Here is a 19,923-nt window from a genome sequence, read left to right as displayed (position 1 = left end):
TCTAGTTAGGTTCACTCCCAAGTATCTCAATTTGTGGTTGGCTATTGTAAATAGGACTGCTTTCTTGTATTTTGCAGTTCTATTCGCCTTTGGGCATTTTGTGAGGAGAGGCTATTCCTTGGAGAAGGACATGATACTGGGAGAGGTGGAGGTTTGATGAAGGAGAAGAAGACCCTCACCCAGGTGGATTGACATGGTGACTGCTGCAGTGGGCAGGTCAGGAAACTAAGTGTGTCAGGAAGTATGAGGATGGTACAGGGTAGATCAGGGTTCAGATCTTATGTTCATAGGGTTGCTATGAGTTGTACTTGACTCAATGGCACACAACATCAACAACAACAATGATAACATTAATACACACAAATTAGTATTGTGAGGCCATCTTTTAGGTTGATCTTTTTATCATTTGTCATAGTCTCCCTAATCATTACTAGTTTTTCTTGCTTAATAGTCTACTTGCTTGATATTAATTTTGGCAGTTTAGATTTCGTTCGGTTTAAAGGATAGTTTGTGTCCTCTGAATTAACTTATTTTCTTTGTACCCAGTATAGGGATCCTAGTGGCACAATGATTTAGGCATTGGGCTACTCACCAAAAAATTCGTTTGAATCCACCAATTGCTCCATGGGATAAACATGAGACAATCTGCTCAAGTGAAGATTTATAGCCTCAGAAGCTTACAAGGGGGTTGTCATGAGTCAGAACTGACACAATGGCACAGGGCTTGTTTTGGGTTTTGGTGTTCTGTAGAATTTAGAAAAAGAAAAATGTTGGGAAGGAAAAGTTTTCTTTGACTTATTAAAACACAGTTGACATTAATCAAAGCAATATGCTATGATATAGGATAGTAAAGAAAGCTTCATGGTGCAGAGTGCCATGCTGGGTTGCTAACTGAAATCCTCATGCAGCTTGGTGGAGAGATAAGCAGCTTTATTCCATAAAGAGTTACAGCCTCGGAAACTTGATGGACGTTATTGACTATGAAAAGGCATTTGACTGTGTGGATCTTAACAAATCAGAGCTAATGTTGAGGAAAAAAAACTATGAGTCAGACTTAACTCAGTGGATATGGGATTAGATCGTAGATTATTGTGGCTAGGTATAAAAGGCAGAAATAGATCCTGAGATATTTTTGAATTTAACATATACCACAATGTTGTTTCAATTTAGTTTGGGAAATGACGGCTTACTGAATATAGCACAAACGGAATAGCCACGTTAAAGAGAACAGACTAGTGTGCAACCATAGTATGAAATGAATCTCAGATTTAATAAAAACCTAAATGACAAATGAGTATTAAAAGAAAATTTTTGGAGTAACAACCTGGCTATATTTATTACACTGAAAAATACATACTCTTTATCCTAGCAATCCTTCACCTAAGACTCTATTATAGGCTGGCAAACTGGGGCCTGTGGGCCAAATCTGCGCTGTTGTCTATTTTTCTATGGGCCAGAATTGAAAGCCAAGAATGGTTTTGTCTTTTTATGGAGAAGCAGGAGTGGCATCCACTTCCTAAACCACATGCCTCTGGAAACTTTATGAACTTTGATAAATGTCGATGGTTGTAGTGGGGCTTCAGGCCTTTTGTTCAATGGGTTCTTATGAGTCATGCTCAACTTAAAGGCAATCAATAGCAATAATAAAACAACAAAAAGCAACAAACAACAGAAAAGAATATGTAATAGAACATATGTGGCCATAAAACCTAAAATATTTACTAATCTGATACTTTACCGAAAAGTCTTCCACAGAAGTAAAAGCATGACTATGTAAGAATATATGTATCTGTCTTTCCTAGAAGTAGATAATATTAGAAAGATATCTTTCTGTTTTATTGTCTATGAAAAGGCATTTGACTGTGTGGATCTTAACAAATTAGAGCTAATGTTGAGGGGAAAAAAAGTATGTGCATCTGGGTGTGCGTTGCAGTTTATTTTCTTTGGCAAAAGCACACACACACACACACACACACACACACACACACACACACACGTGCGTACACACAAAGTAAATGTCTTTCAAATGGAAAAGCTGTTGTGGTATACCCATTCCATGTTTCTATTATATTGATTTAAGAGAGATGTGCAAAGTACAGAAAAGTACTCATGAAATATATGATTGCTTTATCCTCACCCTTCCGCACCTTCCTCCCCCCGCAGATCCTCATACACATTCTACAATAATGGCCTTATACAGTATTTGCATTTATGGAACTGAGTTAGTTCACTCAGCATAATGCTCTCTAGTTCCTCCCAAGTTAGCAAGTAATTTACAAAATCATTGCTCCTGTGTGCTGTGTCATAATCAATCATGTACCATAATTTCTCAATTCATTTGTTAGTGGTTGGGCATTTGGGTTGTTTCCATGTTCTTGTGATGGTGAATAACATGGCTATGAATATTGGTGTACAAGTCTCTGTTTGTGCCTCAGTTCTTATTTTCTCAGGGTATATTCCAAGCAGTAGAATAGTTGGGTCATATGGAATTTCTACAATTCAGCTTTCTGTGGAAAAGCCAAACTGCCTTCCAGAGTGGCTGTGCCAACAATGTATAAGAATACCTATCTTGCCATATCCTCTTCAACATTTATTACTTGCAGCCCTATTAAACTTTGCCACTGCTACTGTAGTAAGATGGAATCTCATTGTGGTTTTGATTTGCATCTCTCTTATTGCCAATGATTTTGAGCATTTCTTCATGTGTCTGTTGGCCATTTAAATATCTTCCTTTGTGAAAATTCTTTCCATGTCTTTTGCCCATTTTGTAATTGTGCTATCTATCAGTCTTTTTCTTGTGGAGGCCCTGTAGGATTCTGTAAACTTTTGATATGAGACTCTTTTTGAAATGGTTTTGCCAAATGTTTTTTCCCAGTCAGTAGGTTTTATTTTCACTGTGTTGGAAAATGTTTTTGATGTACACAGGGATTTAATCTTTAAAAGGTCCCATTCATCAATTTTATCCTCTCTGGATTGTGCATTTCTGGCTGTATTTTGAAGTATCTTTATACTATAATCTAGGCCAACTACGTTTGATCTCAGTTTGTCTCTGATTGACTTTATGGTTTGGGGCTTTACTCCCAGGTCTCTGATCCACCTTGAGGTGATTTTTGTGTAGGTGTAAATGTAGATCCTGTTTCCGCTTTCTGCAGGTAGCAGTCCAGTTTTATCAGCACCATTTGTTGAAGAGGTTGTCATTTCCCCATTTGACAGATTTTATTCCCTTGTCAAATATCAGTTGACCATAGGTAGAATAGACCCATTTCTGGGTACTCAGTTCTGTTCCATTGGTCTATGTGCCTTTCATTGTACCAGTACCATGCTGTTTTGGTTATTGCTGTGTAGTAATAGGTTTTGAGGTCAGGGAGTATTATGCCTCCCACTTTATTTTTGTTTTTCAAAAGTGTTGATTATTAAGAGTCTCTTTCCTTTCCACATAGACTTGACAATTTCCTTTCCAATATCCTTGAAAAATGAATTTGGTATCTGTACTAGGATTGCTTTGAACATGTAGATTGCTTTTAGTAGGATTATAATTTTCACAATATTGAGTCTTCCTACCCATGAAAAGGGCATATTTTCCATTTCTTTAGATCTCTTATTGTGCCTTGCAGAAATGTTTTGTAGTTTTCTTTTAACACATCTTTCTTATCTCTAGTTAGGTTCATGCCCAAGTATCTCAATTTGTGGTTAGCTACTGTAAATGGTATTACTTTCTTGATTTTCTTCTCTGAGTTTTCTTTGTTACTGTAGAGTAATCCTATTAATTTTTAGATATTGATCTTATATCCTGCCACTGTAGTAAACAGGCCTAATAACTCTAACAGTTTTTTTATTGAGTCTTTGGGGTTTTCTGTGTACACTATCATATCATCTCCATATAGTGACAGTTTAACCATCTCTTTGCTGATCTGGATGCCTTTTATTTCCTTCTCTTGTCGTGTTGCCCTAGCAAGTACTTCCAATACAATATTGAAAAGAAGTCGTGACAGTGGACATCCTTGTCTGGTCCCTGTTCACAAGGAAAATGCTTTTAGTTTTTCTTGATTGAGAATGATATTGGCTTTTGGTTTTGAATATATACTTTTCACTATATTGAGGAAATTCAGACCATATGTTTCTTGTTATTTGCTTTGTTAATATGGTGAATTACTTTGATTGTTTTTCTTATGTTAAATCACCCTTGCATTCCTGTTATGAACCCTATTATTTGTTTTGTTGATGTGCTTTTGGATTCTATTGGCTAGGATTTTGTTAAGGACTTTTACATCTATATTCATGATAGATATTGGTCTGTAGATTTCATTCTTGGTAATATCTTTGCTTGGTTTTGGTATTAGGGTTATGGTTGTTTCATATAATGATTCTATCAGTGTTCCTTAGTTTTCGTTTTTTAAAAAAAATATTTTCAGTAGAATTGGTGATAGAGCTTCTCTGAATGTTTGGTAGAATTCAGCTGTGAAGCCATCTTGTCCAGATAAGACTTGGGAAGTCTTATCACTTGCTCAATTTCTTCTTTTGTGATGTTATTGTTCAAGTGTTCTACATCTGTCCTTGTCAATCTGGGTAGGACATGAGTTTCAAGGAATTTGTCCATTTTCTCTAGGTTTTCACATGTATCAGAGTATAGCTTTTCATAGTGTTTAGATATTGTAGGTTTAATTTCATCTGGCTCAGTTGTGATGCCACCTCTATAATTTCTTAATTGAGTTATCTGTGTTATCTCCTTTTTCACTTTTGTTAAGTTTTCCAGTGGCTTGCCAATTTTATTGACCCTTACAAAGTATTTTTTAATATTAGACTAAGAAAAAGAAACATTTTTATTTGGCAATGGATAGTTCTAAGAGGTGTTTCAGTCAAGGAAGAGGGAAGAGAGACTTGGTTGGATTTATGTCTTGGGATAGTAATCATTATAATGATGTCTTCACTACTAATCCCCTGGAAGTACCCACTTCCTGTAGATACTGTCAGATTTGCTATTTTCCTTACTCTCAAAATGTATTCTCTAATAGATTTCTCTCATTTGGAATAAGCCTTTTTGTCTCCTTTAATGTCTTGCACAGTTGAATAACTTCATAGCTTTACTAGTAGTTTGAGCCAACTTTGACTTTGTACTCTTTCTTCTGCAATACTCTTTCTCCTCCCAGAGACAAAAGCTTGAAGACAATTGTCAAGGATTGTACCAGGGAGTTACATAATTCATGCCCCAGTTTCTGACTGTTATACTAAGGGCTTCTTCCAATTCAGCTCACCTTCTTGGAGATATAATATCTGTCCTTCTACCTGTTGAATCTCTTCTTGAGTTGTGCTATTACCTCTCTTATGGGAATTAACAGAGGTTCTGCTTTGTTATATCACTGAGGGGAAGAGGAAGAGAAAACTCCATCATGGCCTCTTTTCCTTTTTTACAAAATTGTGGTTATTTATTTCTGCAGTACTCTATCATTAAAAATTTTTCCACACAGAAATGGCCTTGTTTTAGATTACTAGTGTGGGCAAGTAATAAATTCTCTCTCTTTGATGCTCCTGCCCATTAAATTTACTTATTACACTATCATTTCTGTAGTAACTCCTTAATTATTTGCCTGTATCTTCCAACATAAGGGAGTGCCCAAAAGGACCTTAACATTCACTAATGAGTTGCTAGGTACTGCTACATTCTAATTATTTATTAGGGTGTTTCCTAGACTTCAACATCATTTCAACATGTGTTAATAAGTTGTTTTGCAAAACACAGTTACATTTAAACATATTCAGGCATCATTAAAAACATCTTCAATAAAGATTAAATTAATAAAATCAGTCTTCACTTCATTACAGAGCTTATATTTATTTCTAGCAATAAAATTACCAGGCTTGTGATCTGGTAAAAAGCTTTACCATCTGCATACGAGAGCCATTTATTTACATCTATGGTGGCTAGCATCTGGGAGACAAATGATCTGAAATTGTTATCTCTAGTCTTGACCCATAGATGTTTAGTGATAATCCATGCTTGGTGGCAAATGTTGTCTTAGACATCTTCCCTAGAGAATAATAATGAAGAGGAGTGGTTTTGGTTAGGTGCCTTCAAGTTGCCCATGATTCACGGCCACTCCATGAACAATAGATCTAAACCTTGCCCCATCCTGTCCCATCCTCACTATCTCTGTTTCATCCCATTGTTAAAAATCACATGTCAATCCCTCTTTTTGAGGGTCTTCTCTTTCTCTGATCCTCTACCTTTCCAAACATAATGTATACTAAGGACTAAGGCCTCCTGACCACATGTTCAAAGTATGTGAGGCAGCTTTTTCATCCTTCTCTCCGAGGAGAACCCTGCTTGCACTTCCTCCAGGACAGATTTATTGGTTCTTTTGGCAGCCCATTAAGATATTTAGCACTCTTCTCCCACACTACAACTCAAAGGCATTGATTCTTCTGTCATCCTTATTCACTGTGCAGCTCCTAGATACATAAGAAACAATCTGTAAATACCACGGCTCGGAGAGGTGAGTACTTTCAATTCTGAGCAGCTCAAGAAAAAGAACAGATAGGTCAGTCTCATGCTGGGATTTTTGTTTTTAATAGACAAAGACGACTTTCCTAGGGTTTTTCCAAAAATCTTAAGAAAAAAGTGACAACTGGAAGAAAACATCTGCTACATATTTTCCAAGACTTAATATCCAGGGGACACCAAGCACTCCCACCAATAAAAAAAAGAAAGAAAAATCCATCTAACCAATGGATGAAGAAAATGAGACACATGAAAAAAACATCCAATCCTACCAGCTTTCAGGGAAACGCAAATTAAAATGCTAATGAGACACCATGTATTTTGCTCTCCAACTGGTGGAACATTAAATAGCTGACATTAACATGTACAGGCAAGGATGCAGGCACACAGGATCTGTCACATGCTGATGGGAATCGAAATGAATGCAACTCTTTGGGGAGCAACTTGGGGGTACTCAGAGAAATGAAAAAATAACACATGCTCTGCTGTTTTCCAAAATTTTACCCCTAGACATCTATCCCAGGGAAATAGTTGCAATTTGTAGACAAAAATGCACATATTACTTGTGAAAGATAAAAACTGGAGGGGAGGGTAGTTAAATGACTGCTGTAATAGAATAGTTAAGTAGGTGGTTAATTTCTGTATATTTAAAAGTAGTACCATTAAACTGGTGATATAGGCCCATGCTCACTGTTTTATGTAAAAAGGTAGGTACAGAATAATAGGCAAGTTATGGTCCTAGTTAACAAAACATCTTGTGCCTCTGTGCGTGTGAGCACATACAGGCACAAAAAAGGCTGAGAGAACATTTTCAAGTTGTTGGGGTGATTATGCCTTCGTGAAGAGTGGGAGATGGTAATCTATGAAGGGAAAGAAATGAGAAAATTCATTTTGCTATGTATGTTAATGTACTGCTTAAACTTCAGTGACAAAACCAAACCAACACACACACAAAACCAAACCCATGAATTATTTGTGCAGTTAAAAAAAAAAGGCAAAACCCAAGTCTGTAGAAAATCCACGACCCTCTAAGAGGAGCAACCATGGGAGGCTTGCTCTCTCTTGCAAACCCTTCTCTCTCGTAGACCTTCAAGAATTCATGACTTTCTACACTCTCAATCAGAAGGCTTGTGTGCTCTTGCTCAACTTATTCCTTTTCCACCTCTCATCAACTTTTTTGCCTCTTTCTTTTATTATTTTCCCAAGTATTGTTGTGTACTGTTGAGTCAAAACCGATCCATAGCTAATCCTCCAGTGGGTTTTCAGAAGCAGGAAATCACATAGAAGGAGACTTCCCACCTTTCTCCCGTGAAGCAGCTGGTGGATTTGAACTGCATGCCTTTGGGTTAGCGGTGCAACTCCTTACCACGAAGCCAACAGGGCTCCCTTCCTAACTATAAAGGTATGTACTCTTCCTAGGTTTAAAAGCTTTCTTTGCTGGCTCCTTTTTCCTTTTGCTCACCAATGTAAGCTCAAAAAGGATATTTGTGACCTTTCTTGGAGGCTACAATGTAGGTGTTTGATATTACTTCCTTCTTTGCTGATTGTGGTTTTCCTGCCATCTAGGTATGCATTGATCTTGAGCCCCAAATAAACGGAATTTCAACACAGCCTCTACTGCTTTACTGTGTATTACTAGGCATGCTTATCAACTTCCTTTAGCCACAGTTCCTTCACTTATTTCTGAGACTAAAATGAGAAAGTGCATATGGCATGGTACTTGCACAGAGTCTGGCGTGTGCCAAGTGCTTTATCAAAGCTGATTCTGTTATTATCATGATAGCTGGTGATTATACTCTTTGACTTTTGCTGGCCACAAGTCTGTGTTTGGACACAGAGACCTACATACTTGCTGACTGGGCGGCCCTGAGCACCCTTGATAATTCCCAGTCCTTTCAAGTAAGCCTCGGTCTGTCCTATTCTTGATAGCTGACATCGGGAAGTTCGTGGCACTCCATCTAATTGTCCTGCCCCTGGCTGTCCTTCTGACATGGCTTACACAGTTGACCATGGCTTTGTTAGCACCATCTTCCCCAACGTAGACTGCCTGAGCAGGCTTTTATTCATGAGATGTCAGACGGGTGATGCAGCCTAGTTGTGCTTGGGAGCATCTCTGCTTTTCAAATCTGTGGAACAGCTGGCATCGGCCTGCTGGAAGGGGAGTGTGGAGCCTCAGAGGTAGACAAGTGTCTCTGTATGCATCATATTTCATCTCCTCTGAAGATCCATACTTGCACTAGCACAGCTTGCCACAAATATGAAGTCTCATATACATATTTTTAGGTTTGCTTAAATAAGTTGTGGTGCAGACTGAGCATTAGAGAGCGGGTCTGGTCGACGGGGTCATGTTACCTCATGAAGCCCACACAAAACCAAGGACATCTCCACCCTCTGCTGAGTGGCCACTGTGGGAGGAGGATCACTCTCACTTGTATGTGTTCTCTGTTTTTGAAAGCTGTTGGTGGTTTTTGGTAGGGGACTCATCAAGGGTTTCAGGGCAGTTGATGGTAGATACAGCAAAATCTACAAACCAAATCCAATACTATGGAACCAATTAAGACCTATGTGTTACAGAATACAATGAACTGTCCCACAGGGTCTTCTTGGCTGTAATATTTAGGGAAGCATCCTAGCATGTCTTTTCTTTCATGATGCTGCTAGGTGGCTTTGAACTGCCAACCTTTACTTTAGTAGTTGAACACTAACTCTTGTGATACCCAGGGACCTAGACACAGCAAGCTGTTATTTTCAGCTATTCTCTGCTCAATACCACTGAGAAGAGTCCTTACTCTCAACTTCTATCTCAGCTACAATGCTCCCTCTTTTAAATCAATGTAAGATACCTAAATATACCTTCCTTCTTAGATATGAAACAACATGTTACCAGAATGTCTTTTCCTGGTAAGTAAGTAAAGCTTGTGGTGTTATATTTAAAGACAATATCTCCTGGTAGAAACTGAAGAGAATGACACTTACGTATCCTTCAACCTGGGCTTCCTCCTGAGCCTCACGTTTCAGTCAAATGAAAGACAGGCTGATAAGGAGAAGAACAACACTAGGGAGGCATAAACTCCATAGAATAACAAACCATATGAGATCAAAATTACAGTGTATGTTCAGGGAAAGGAATAGAGCATAGAAATGAGGGCAAAACAAATAAGAAAGATAAATATAACAAATTGTGGCTAACCTTGAGAAGAATGCAGATCTCAGAACACTTACTTGTGCTCATGCAAAACCTATACTTGGACCAGGAGGCAGTAGTCAGAACAGAACAGGGTATGGTTCAGGATCAGTAAAGGTGTGTGTCAGAGATGCATCCTATCTCCATACCTTTTCAATTTAAATGCACAACAGATCATTCAAGAGGCTGGGCTGTATGAGGAGAATGTGGTATCTGGATTCGAGGAAGACTCATCAACAACTTGCATTCTGAAGATGATACAACCTTGTTTGCTGAAACTGAGGAGGACATCAGGTGTTTGCTGCTGAAGGTCAAGGACTTCAGCCTTCAATATGGATTGAAGCTCAACATCAAGAAAACAAAGATTCTCACAACTGAGCCAATTGGCAGCTTCATGATAGATGGAGAAGAGATTGAAATTGTTGATAACTTCAGCTTGCTTGGTTCCACAACCAACACTCTGGGGAACAGCAGTCAGGAACTCAAAAAACAAATTGAATTGGGAAAATCTTCTATCAGGGAGCTCTACAGAGTACTGAAGAGCAGCAATGTCAGTCTAGAGAATAAGGTGTACTTGATCCAGGTCATGATCTTCGCTATTACTTGCTATGCATCAGAGAGTTGGACAATAACTAAGGATGCCTTTGAGTTGTGGTGGTGGAGAAGAGTGCTGAACATATTGGGGACTGCCAGGAAAACAAACAGGTCTGTCTTGGTAAGGGTGAAAACAGTTTGCTCCCTGGAGGAAAGAATTTTGAGGCTCCATCTCACATACTTTGGGCACATGACCAAAAGAAAGAAAGCAGTCCTTGGAGAAGGACATCATGCTTGGAAGGGTGGAGGGACAGTGCAGGAGAGGAAGACCCAGGATGAGGTGGATTGATTCTATGACTAGAAAAATGAGATTAGGTCTGTTGGAGACAATGAGATTGGCTCAGGACAGGGCAGGGTTCACAGCTAATGTACATAGGGTCACTAGGAGTCACAGGGCAACTCAAAGACACATAACAACAACAAATGCAACCACAATACAAAGGAAGGAAGTTGGACGATTGCTGCAAAACTATGGGGATTGTAATAAACATAATAAATCAAAATCTGTGTGAATTGTGTGGAAAACCAATTTGCTAACTTTCACCTAAATCAAAAGAAAAAGTTAAAAGGACAGAAGGAGAGAGAAAGAAAAAGAAAGGGAGACAGAAAGGTAGAGATAGACACTCCCTTTGAAGGATGCTGAGCTCTTCTGAGATCTGGATAAAATTATCTATCAGCCAAGCCATTTTTTAAATTCATAGGTAAAAGTTATCATGCTAAGGTTGGACATTACTGCTATGATGAGATCAGAATGCATCAGCTGCCTTCGGAAAATGTGAAATTATTCTCCTATAAGGGGAATATTTTTTCTCTTAAGGCATTTCATGAGAATGAAATAGGTGCTGGGAAAATTCATTATCTGAAAAAGATTCAACATAGGGTCTCATCTTACACCATATTCCATAATATATACTAAATGAGTTGAGTGAAATATGGAACAAGAGAAAGAAAATCTATATGAAAATTTGAGAAAGTATTAAGCAGCCACTGGGTAATGAACAACCTACAATAATTATTGTTACAATAATATTTTAAGAATAACCCTTTTAAGAGAGTCATAAAGAAAAGAATAAGTCTGATTCCATAAAAATAATGTACATGATAAAAATAGTGTACATGATAATACACTTTACAAAGATGATGACTGTTAGTGCTAGTCAAACAAATGGGCAATGGTGAGGTTCTTGCTTAAGAACCTGGGGATGAAGGAGCCGTTTTATAAGAATTTCAGTAGCCACAAGCCTCATGCAGATCTCTGTGAGATTAAACTAAGAAGATACTTTAAAAGAGAAACCATCTCTTTCATGCCTTCTGCCACCTAGCACACTTTCTGAAATACAAGCCAGAGGTGAGCTTCTGACCCAAATTTAGTACATTGTGAAGCCCGCCAGGAGCTGTGGTCCATAAGGTCTAGGTAAGGTCCCCCAGGCCAATCACAATCTTTGTCTTATGACTTCGAGCGAACAAAGAGTTCAGATGATTAGCCTCAGGAATAGACTTGCAAAGAAGACTCTCAGGTACACAGCTGGGTCCAGAGTAGGGTAAAGCCATGAACAAATGGGGGTGTGTGGTCTGCAGGGCCAGCGGGTTATGGAAGCAGACACGCATCCAATTAGCAAGAGGCCCTAAGGAGACAGGGTTCTAGCTCTACGCTGACTCACATGATGGCCCAGCAACTGGGATCTTATCACAGATTCTTGAACAAGGTTCTTTTCATGACCAACATGTATTCCAAGCCCGAGCTAGCTCAATTCCAATTTCTGGGAACTCCAGAAAGTCAAGTTAAAAGTGACTGTTGGTTGCAGTGTAAAATGGTGCAGCCACTATGGAAGGCAGTATTGAGCTTTCTCAAAAAGTTGCAAATAGAAATACCATTTGATCTGGCAATTCCACTACTGGGTATATACCCCAAGCAGATATATGCACACCCATGTTTATCACGGCTTTGTTCATAATAGCAAAGAGTTGGAAACAACCAAAGTGCCCATCAACAAATGAATGGATAGAGAAGCTCTGGTATTTTCACACAATGGAACGCATGAAATATTATTCAACATGGATGACCTTGGAGGACATTATGCTGAGTGAAATATCTCAGTCACAAAAGGACAAATACTGCATAGTGCCACTGTTGTAAAAGGGACTGATATCGGGGTTGCAGGGAGACTGAGAAAGATGGGATAAAATGATGTATACTACATTGAAACAGAGGAGGGAGGGAACTGTTTAAAAGGGATATATGAGTCCAGAATGAAGGCTACATAGTGGAGTGGATTTGGGGGAGGGATTGTATAACAATGAAAGAATTTTACTTTTCAAACAGAAGAACTAACTGGAGGGGAGGAGTGGACAGGGAGAAAAGTGCAACAATGAATGAATGGAAATTCAAAATCTCTATAAACATTCATTAAAATTAATAATAATAATAATAATAAATTTTAAAAAGTTATTATTTTGTGACTCAAAATACTATTTCATGTAACTTACAGGGACAGGACTTTGTTGCTCTCCTTAGGTGCCATCAAGTCATCCCTGAGTCACCGAGAGTAGTCTCTGTAGACAAGAGAATGAAACCCTGTGCCATCCTCACAACCCCTGTTGCACTTATGCCCACAGCTACAGACTCTGTGTTAATCTAGCTCACTAGGGTCTTCCTCTCTTTCTCTGACCTCTACTTTTCCAAGCATGACATCCTTTGACCTCTCCTAACACCATGTTTAAAGAATGCGAGAGCATCCTGGCCAGGAAGCAGGACCAGCTGCCCACTTCTGAAATAATGGGCCCTTGAAAACCCATAAATAGTATTAGAGACAGGAAAGGAATATGATTATCTTGTAATAAATAGAAACCCAATGGCACAATGGGTAAGTGCTCAGCTACTAACAAAAAGGTTAGTGGTTCAAATCCATCTAGAAGTTCTAGGAGAGAAAAGACCTGTGATCTGCTCGTGTGAAGATCACAGCCTGGGAAACCCAATGGGGCAGTTTTGGTCTGTCATCTGGATCGATCTGAGTTAGTACTGACACAACAGCACCCAACACCAACAGAAACCTAATAAATGGCATTTTACACTGGAGCAAAGAGTATTGTGCACTGGAAAGCAGACAGATCAGAAGCTGACCATGCAAAATAACAAGGATACAGCAAATGAAGAACAGGAAAAAAAAAAATTGAAGCCTTAAAATTAGAAAAGAAGAAACTAGAAAAACAAAAAGGAGAACTAATGGTAGAGTTTAAGAAACAACTAAAATTAATTGATGTTTTAAAAAGGCAGAAGATGCATACTGAAGCTGCCAAGATGCTGTCTTCGACTGGAGAGGAATTTATGAAGGCACTATAATGGGGAAATTAATAAATTATCCACTTCAGTTAGTCTCTAGAAAATAATTGATAGTGTGTGGTTATCCATATTATTTAACTTGAACAAATGATAATGTTTGGATTTACTCTTTATAAGTCATGATAACATCGATAATGAAATCAGAGTAACTTTTATTTCAGAGAGTTAGGGCATATAAAACATTTGCCATTTGAAAAAGGAAAGGTTTTGAAAAAATTTATAAAATAAAGCAGTAAGAATTTTTTAAGAAAAGAAGAAGTTGACCATGGTGAGCAAGTACTGTCTAGGGACTGGACCAAAGTCTGTAACAAGCGCAGGGATGTCTGCTTGTGTGGACAGTAGACACCTTGGGAGGATGCATCATGATCCTAAGATCACACATCTAAAACTCTACTTCCTTTCGGTTTTTACCCGTGTTGTGCTTGGGGTTGTCCATTTTACAAGCTTCTAACACCTAACTTACTCTGTTTCCTAGGTCTTTTGATACCTATGAGGAAATGTCCTGGATAGGGATAGTTTTACAGGTTTAGTCTATTTATTACAAAGCACCTGCCACGGCAAATGAGTAAACTGCCTCTCTGATTTATAACACGCTTGTCCAGCATGGGTCCGCCTTCCGGAGTCCACTCGGCTGAAGCCAGGTCCTAGCCTTTGGCTCATTCACTAAGGGAAGACCCTGCCGGCACTCTTGAGAGGCAGTAAGTGTATCCTTTTCTGGTGACGTTCTAACCAAATTATTGCTTCCTTCTCAACAAAGGAAAATTATTAGTGCTACCTCTTCTCAGTTTAATGTAGTCTACAGCCCTCTGGCTTATAGTAAATTTTTCCTTTGTTTGATCTCCACTCAAGATGTTTCATCAATTCTACGAAGACATCAGTCATTCCAGTTGTATGCTGACACTGATAGCTGTGTCTTTAAACGTGCTTCCATTTCAATGACACCTGAGCTGCTATCAAAGGGACCAGAAGACATTTGCCTTTCTCATCTCTAGATGTCCTCAGTCATCTCAGAAAGATGCCTTTCTGTCCTGTTCAAAAGCTTCTCCATCTATTAAATTAACTTTTTAACCAAAATGTTCTTCTGTGTGATCCAATTAAAAATGATTTTTCTCATCTCTTTAAAAATGAATTCTATTTATCAGTACCTGATATCAGTTAGTTCTTGTATAACATGTTTCTTTAACAGGAACTAATACATATACAATTGGATACTAGGGAAATAATGCCAATATATAATGCGACAGCCTCATTTGTTCACAGAGGATTCTTCTCCTAGCAAGTTACATCTTGCACCCACATATAATACCAGCTAAATAAGAATAAAGTATCATAGCTCACAGCAGTAAGCTGTGGAGAAATGCTGTACTGTACACAGGCCGGTTTTCTCCAATTTCTCCTGACTCTCATTTCACTAGCAGTTGCCTCTCTTTTATTTCCTATGATCTTTGAATGGATTGCTGAGTGGTGCACTAGGGGGAACCATTCCATGCAGCGTCCTGTAACCTTAGTTTTCATTTAGACCTAGAGGGGCCTGGGGAAGGATAAAAGTTGCCAAGAGGTGTCAGCGATGACAGTCTTTGGCTTGCCTCCAAAACAGCCAGACTCTAGACTGGCCTGCGGGTGAGCCTGACTCCAAAGAATAGCCACTGAGTGTCTCTGTTTGCAAAGATGATGTAGAAAGACCGCTGAGGGAGGAAAAACTAATGCCAGAATTCTAAAGAGTGAAAAGAATGGCTTGGGTTATGCTGTCGCCTCTAAAATAATGTTTCCCCACAGCTTAAGGTCTAGGCAGTTTTAGAGATACGACAAATGGAAGCAGGGTGTGTGTGAATGTGTTCAAAACACAGCCCACGGGGCAGAAGGCAGCCTCAAGCTCTGGTGTAGGAGACAGGAGGATACCACGAAAATAGAGCTCCTACAGAAACAAAGATCCAGACAGCTCAGGGATATTGGAAATAATTTGTTTCTCTCATTTCCAATATCAACATGTTCTAAATGGCACCGAGTAGATTCCAATGCATGGTGACCTCATGCATGCCAGAATCAAATGTGCTTCATGAGGTTTTCATAGCTGTGATTTTTTGGATGCAGATAACCCACACTTACCTGTGACACAGCTCTAGGTAGGTTTTAATGAGCAGTTAAGTGATTAACTGCACTTGTGCCAAAGATGCACAGAAGAGGGCAAGCAGGAGTTTGTGGCAAGAGCTAATATACTTGCTTTGGGTTGGTTTCTTATAGGAACAGGAAATAATGTGAAAGCATTGACTGACTTTGACCACATACAAATTAGCTACTATGTGGCCACTACTGCGTTTATATGCATTTGAAGATTTTTGAGAAGGGAATTCAAGAGGTGACTCTAGACCCCCAGGCCACAGAATAACACCAATTGGCTGAAAAGACAGCAGCAACTTGAACTTTAAACATGTGGGTGGATGATTTGTAGCTTAGAAAAAGCAGATTTTGTTCCCTCTCATTCAGGCAGGCCGAATGCAAGTGCACCACCTGGCATCCCTTTATTTTGCTCCAGGGTCCAGAGGCAGGATGGAGCATAGTTTGGGAGAGGAGCTGAGTCACCATCTCACACATGCTGTATCAATGACATGCTCCCTCCTCCTGACTCTTGGTCTTACTGAAAGGACTCTGTGGGAACGGAAAACTCCACTTGATCTAATTCCTCCCTAGGGAAAAATGCACCTAGTGATGAAAAAAATCTCTTGAAACAATTTTTCTTGAAGGTAGCCTTGGAGAATTTAAATATGTGTACAGGTTCCACTTTACATCTCTCCAATATTAACCTGATGTCCTGAGATGGAGGGGTGTTAGGTCAAGAGCCACGAGGATTTATCCAGTAATGTGAGTCTCAAAGATCATGAAGTATCAAATGTTCAACTTGAAAGAAGGGCTGGCAGGAGATAGGTCTTAGTTTGCTAACTGCATGAAGTGAAGAGTGAGATTGGCTTTATCAGCACCACTGAACTGTCCAGGTTCCCTGCCTGCTGAGAGCAGCAGAAGCCTGAATTTCAGTATCAGTGTGAACTCTGCTTGCTATTATGAGGAAAATAAACAAAGGGGTCCATGCCTGGGACTTCTGCTGGTATACGTGGATTCTGGGTGTGAGCGATAAACAAATGTCCTCTCTGAGCAGTCCCATACTCTTGGCCAGTGTATAGCCAGTGCAGCAGGACTGCAGCTTTTGACCTCCCCAATCACGAGGATGTCGCCAAATGGATTCATTATCATAGGCAAAATCACCAAAGGTTCTAATTTTTTTGACAATAACCCATCATACAAAGAGTATGGCATACGGATGTAGGAGATTCCATCAATTACTGCTGGAACAGATGAATTTAGGTTTACACAGTTAGATACATTTCAAAGAGTCAAAGTTTCTATTACTTTAATGGAAAGAGTTTCTAAAAGGTCTTTCATCCTTATCCCCCCAGGGAAAAGAAATAATTTGATTTCTAGAAGTTGGATGAACAGAAACAGCTCTGTCCCAGACGTGACCTGTGTCCCCTCCCTTCCTTGTCTCCTCCACCTATCCAGTGACAGGCCAAGCGGGTCTTCACTGTGCTGCTGTCTGGGAGTGTCCCTCAGCAGGATGTCTGCTTTCCAGTCTGAAGTCCTAACACCGTTGGTGGCGTGTCAGTTTAGAATCAACTTCCTCATTAGTTTGGACCACTGACTCCTTTGAGAAGTGGAGAAACTATGTATATTATCCCAGGAAAAATGCATACACCCCTACCTGTTCACCCAGTTTTAAGGGGCTTGAGAATCTATGCCAAGAAAGAAGTCTGAAACATTTTCTTGTTCCAGGCTGTTCAGATGCAACTCACAGAATGAGGATTTTAAGATGCATGAAGTAAAATATACATCCTTTAAAAAGACACCAATTATATTGAAATAGTTACCAACATTTTAAAACATTTTTGTAGTATAGAAATATCTATGTGCTTTTATGTAAATGCATTAAGTAATAAGACCTAATGGCGAGTCTAATAACTACTGTAATCTTGGAGCAGTGATGAGAATAAAATCTATTTTATGAGGTCTGCCACAGCGTGATGTGAAATGACAATGTAGTTTCCCATGGTGACGGGTGCTGATAATACTAGTGTGGTCTGTTTGCCTATGAAGAAAATGCTAACCTTCATTAGAGACAACAAAATAAAAATGTAGTAGGATATAAAGATGCAGTTTACCCCTTTCTGAGATCCTAGACATTAGGTTAAGAAGCTCTGAGGCCCAGAGATTCTCAGCTGGGCCGGAGCACAGAGCTATGTAACTCAGCCTAGGCCGGTCAGTGATTTTGTTCAGGCCACAGAAGCCCATCTGGGGCCCCTGTTTCTCAAATTGGTATAACCCGAGGCTATTTTGATGTTCCATAATCTGGATGGTCACAGTGGCTTCTGTCCTGTTTTCATGTCTCTGAGGGGTCAGGAGGAGATAGGACAACAGGGACCCAGGCAATCGGCTGTGAACAGGCTAACTGCCTTTTCTAGCAAAAAGCTGACGCCTCAAGGCATCCCTTCTGTAAAGATGCCCCTGAGACTAGGAGATGGGTCCCTTCTGTGTTTTCTACTAAGGATGAAAGAAGCATTCTCCCCCTTTGAAGAAGGTACCAGGCATGCTTTTACTGAGTCTGCTCCATTACATTCCAGGGATGCTAACCTGAGTGGGACACTTCTCTGAGCACATCCTTTGCCCTGGCTGTTCACTATTACTTCTCATCCTCCCCTCAGCTGACTGATGGCTTTGAAAAACACACACTTATGCCAGCAATACTAAGGGTGCACCCTGGGAGGTGTGCAAGCATCCACAGGAAATAGGAAATGTATTTCTGTAATCGCGTGGTTATGACTAGCTGAGCTACTGTCAAAAACACCAGAGGACAGCAGAGCTTTCTCCTTGGGATACTAGAGTTTAGGCCCGTAGGAGATGAAAACTTCAATTTCTAGACCAAGGGAAGTGCTCTTCCTGTTGGCAGGGGCTCCCCCGAAACCAGGCTTCATGGCTATTTGGAGGCATAATATGACAGAATTGTTACCGGGAAAATGGTTTGTGAAGGAGATCATGGAATATCTACTTACCAATTTTACTTCTTGCTTCATTTATGCTTTCTCCTAGGGCCTTTGCTTCAGAAAATCTTGAGAGAGGTAGAAAGAAAGGAAAGTTGAACTTTATTTGTTCACATTAAATTTGGATTTAAACATAGTAAAAACAAAATGTGTACTACTTAATGGGAATTTGACTTTCTAGTGTTAGGCCATAGCATAACATTTTAATCATCATATTCTCTGACTTCCCACTTTTGGCTTCTATTGTTTTAAGATACTAGGATACCAGAACAAAATTCTGTACTTTGGCCTGTTAGCCATAGTGATGAGATTATATAGTTATAGCCAAAGAATACGTAAATAATATTCTTTTCATGTAGCAGGAGTTGACAAAACATGGTCAGTGGGTCAAATCCACATCCTGTCCGATTTTGTAAATAAAGTTTTATTGGAACGTAGCCATACTCCTTCATCTATGGCAGCTTTTCACACAACTGACAAAAGTGAGTAGCTGTAACAGAGCCCACAAGGTTGAAAAGATTTATTATCTATCCCTTTATATAAAAAAGTTTTTAAAAAATTGCCGATGCCTATTATATGTGATTATGAAATGATATTTTGAAATAATAAAAATTAAAAAAAATCCTAACCCATAAATAAGGATATTTAAAAAATATATCTGCCTCAAAATGTTATCTATTGCTCATATTTATATATATTGCAGAATGTACTTATATACATCTAAAAATGCATCAATAGCATAAATATCTATATCTATCAAAATGTGCACACACCCCCCTCCAACTTTTTTATCTAATCAGTTTTTGTAGAGACTTTTCTTCTTCATTATTTTTGATAATGTCTAATAAATAGATACCCATATGAGTCTGACCTTTTGCTAGAGAAGCCATACAGGATATGGTCTATTTGAGAAACAAATAGTTCAGTTCCTTTTTTCATAATGGGTGCTTAGAAATATTAGTTCCTTTCCTTCTGTCATAAAATAAACTAGGCAATTGAAAATAAACAAAAAAATTACAAAATATATAATGAATATATAGCTACAGTAAATAACTTGTGCCACTCTGAGAAGACAGGTTGTACATTACAATCTGACTAGAAAGGGGCCCATCAGTGAGTGGAAAGTTACCAAGTGGAATTTGACCTGGGCTTTAAGGATAAATAGGTATTTTGAAAAAAAAAATTGTAGAAATTTTCAAATATACACAAAATAGTATAATAAAAG

The 19,923-nt window shown here is 39.0% G+C and overlaps 1 protein-coding gene across 1 annotated transcript in view; it reads right to left on the bottom strand.

The window, feature by feature from the left end:
* The window catches only part of KIF6 (kinesin family member 6), a 738,393-nt gene that overhangs the window by 131,232 nt on the left and 587,238 nt on the right, over positions 1-19,923 (bottom strand). Inside the window, exon 15 of the mRNA XM_006882159.1 lies at positions 18,711-18,766. Coding sequence (XP_006882221.1) covers positions 18,711-18,766 — 56 coding nt within the window. The remainder of the gene's footprint in view (positions 1-18,710; positions 18,767-19,923) is intronic.

Source organism: Elephantulus edwardii, unplaced genomic scaffold, assembly GCF_000299155.1.
Source record: "Elephantulus edwardii isolate Elephantulus edwardi_28Jun2011 unplaced genomic scaffold, EleEdw1.0 scaffold00017, whole genome shotgun sequence".
NCBI lineage: Eukaryota > Metazoa > Chordata > Mammalia > Macroscelidea > Macroscelididae > Elephantulus > Elephantulus edwardii.
The sequence above is the reverse complement of the archived record's forward strand: the minus strand, read 5'-3'. Positions and strand labels throughout refer to the sequence as shown.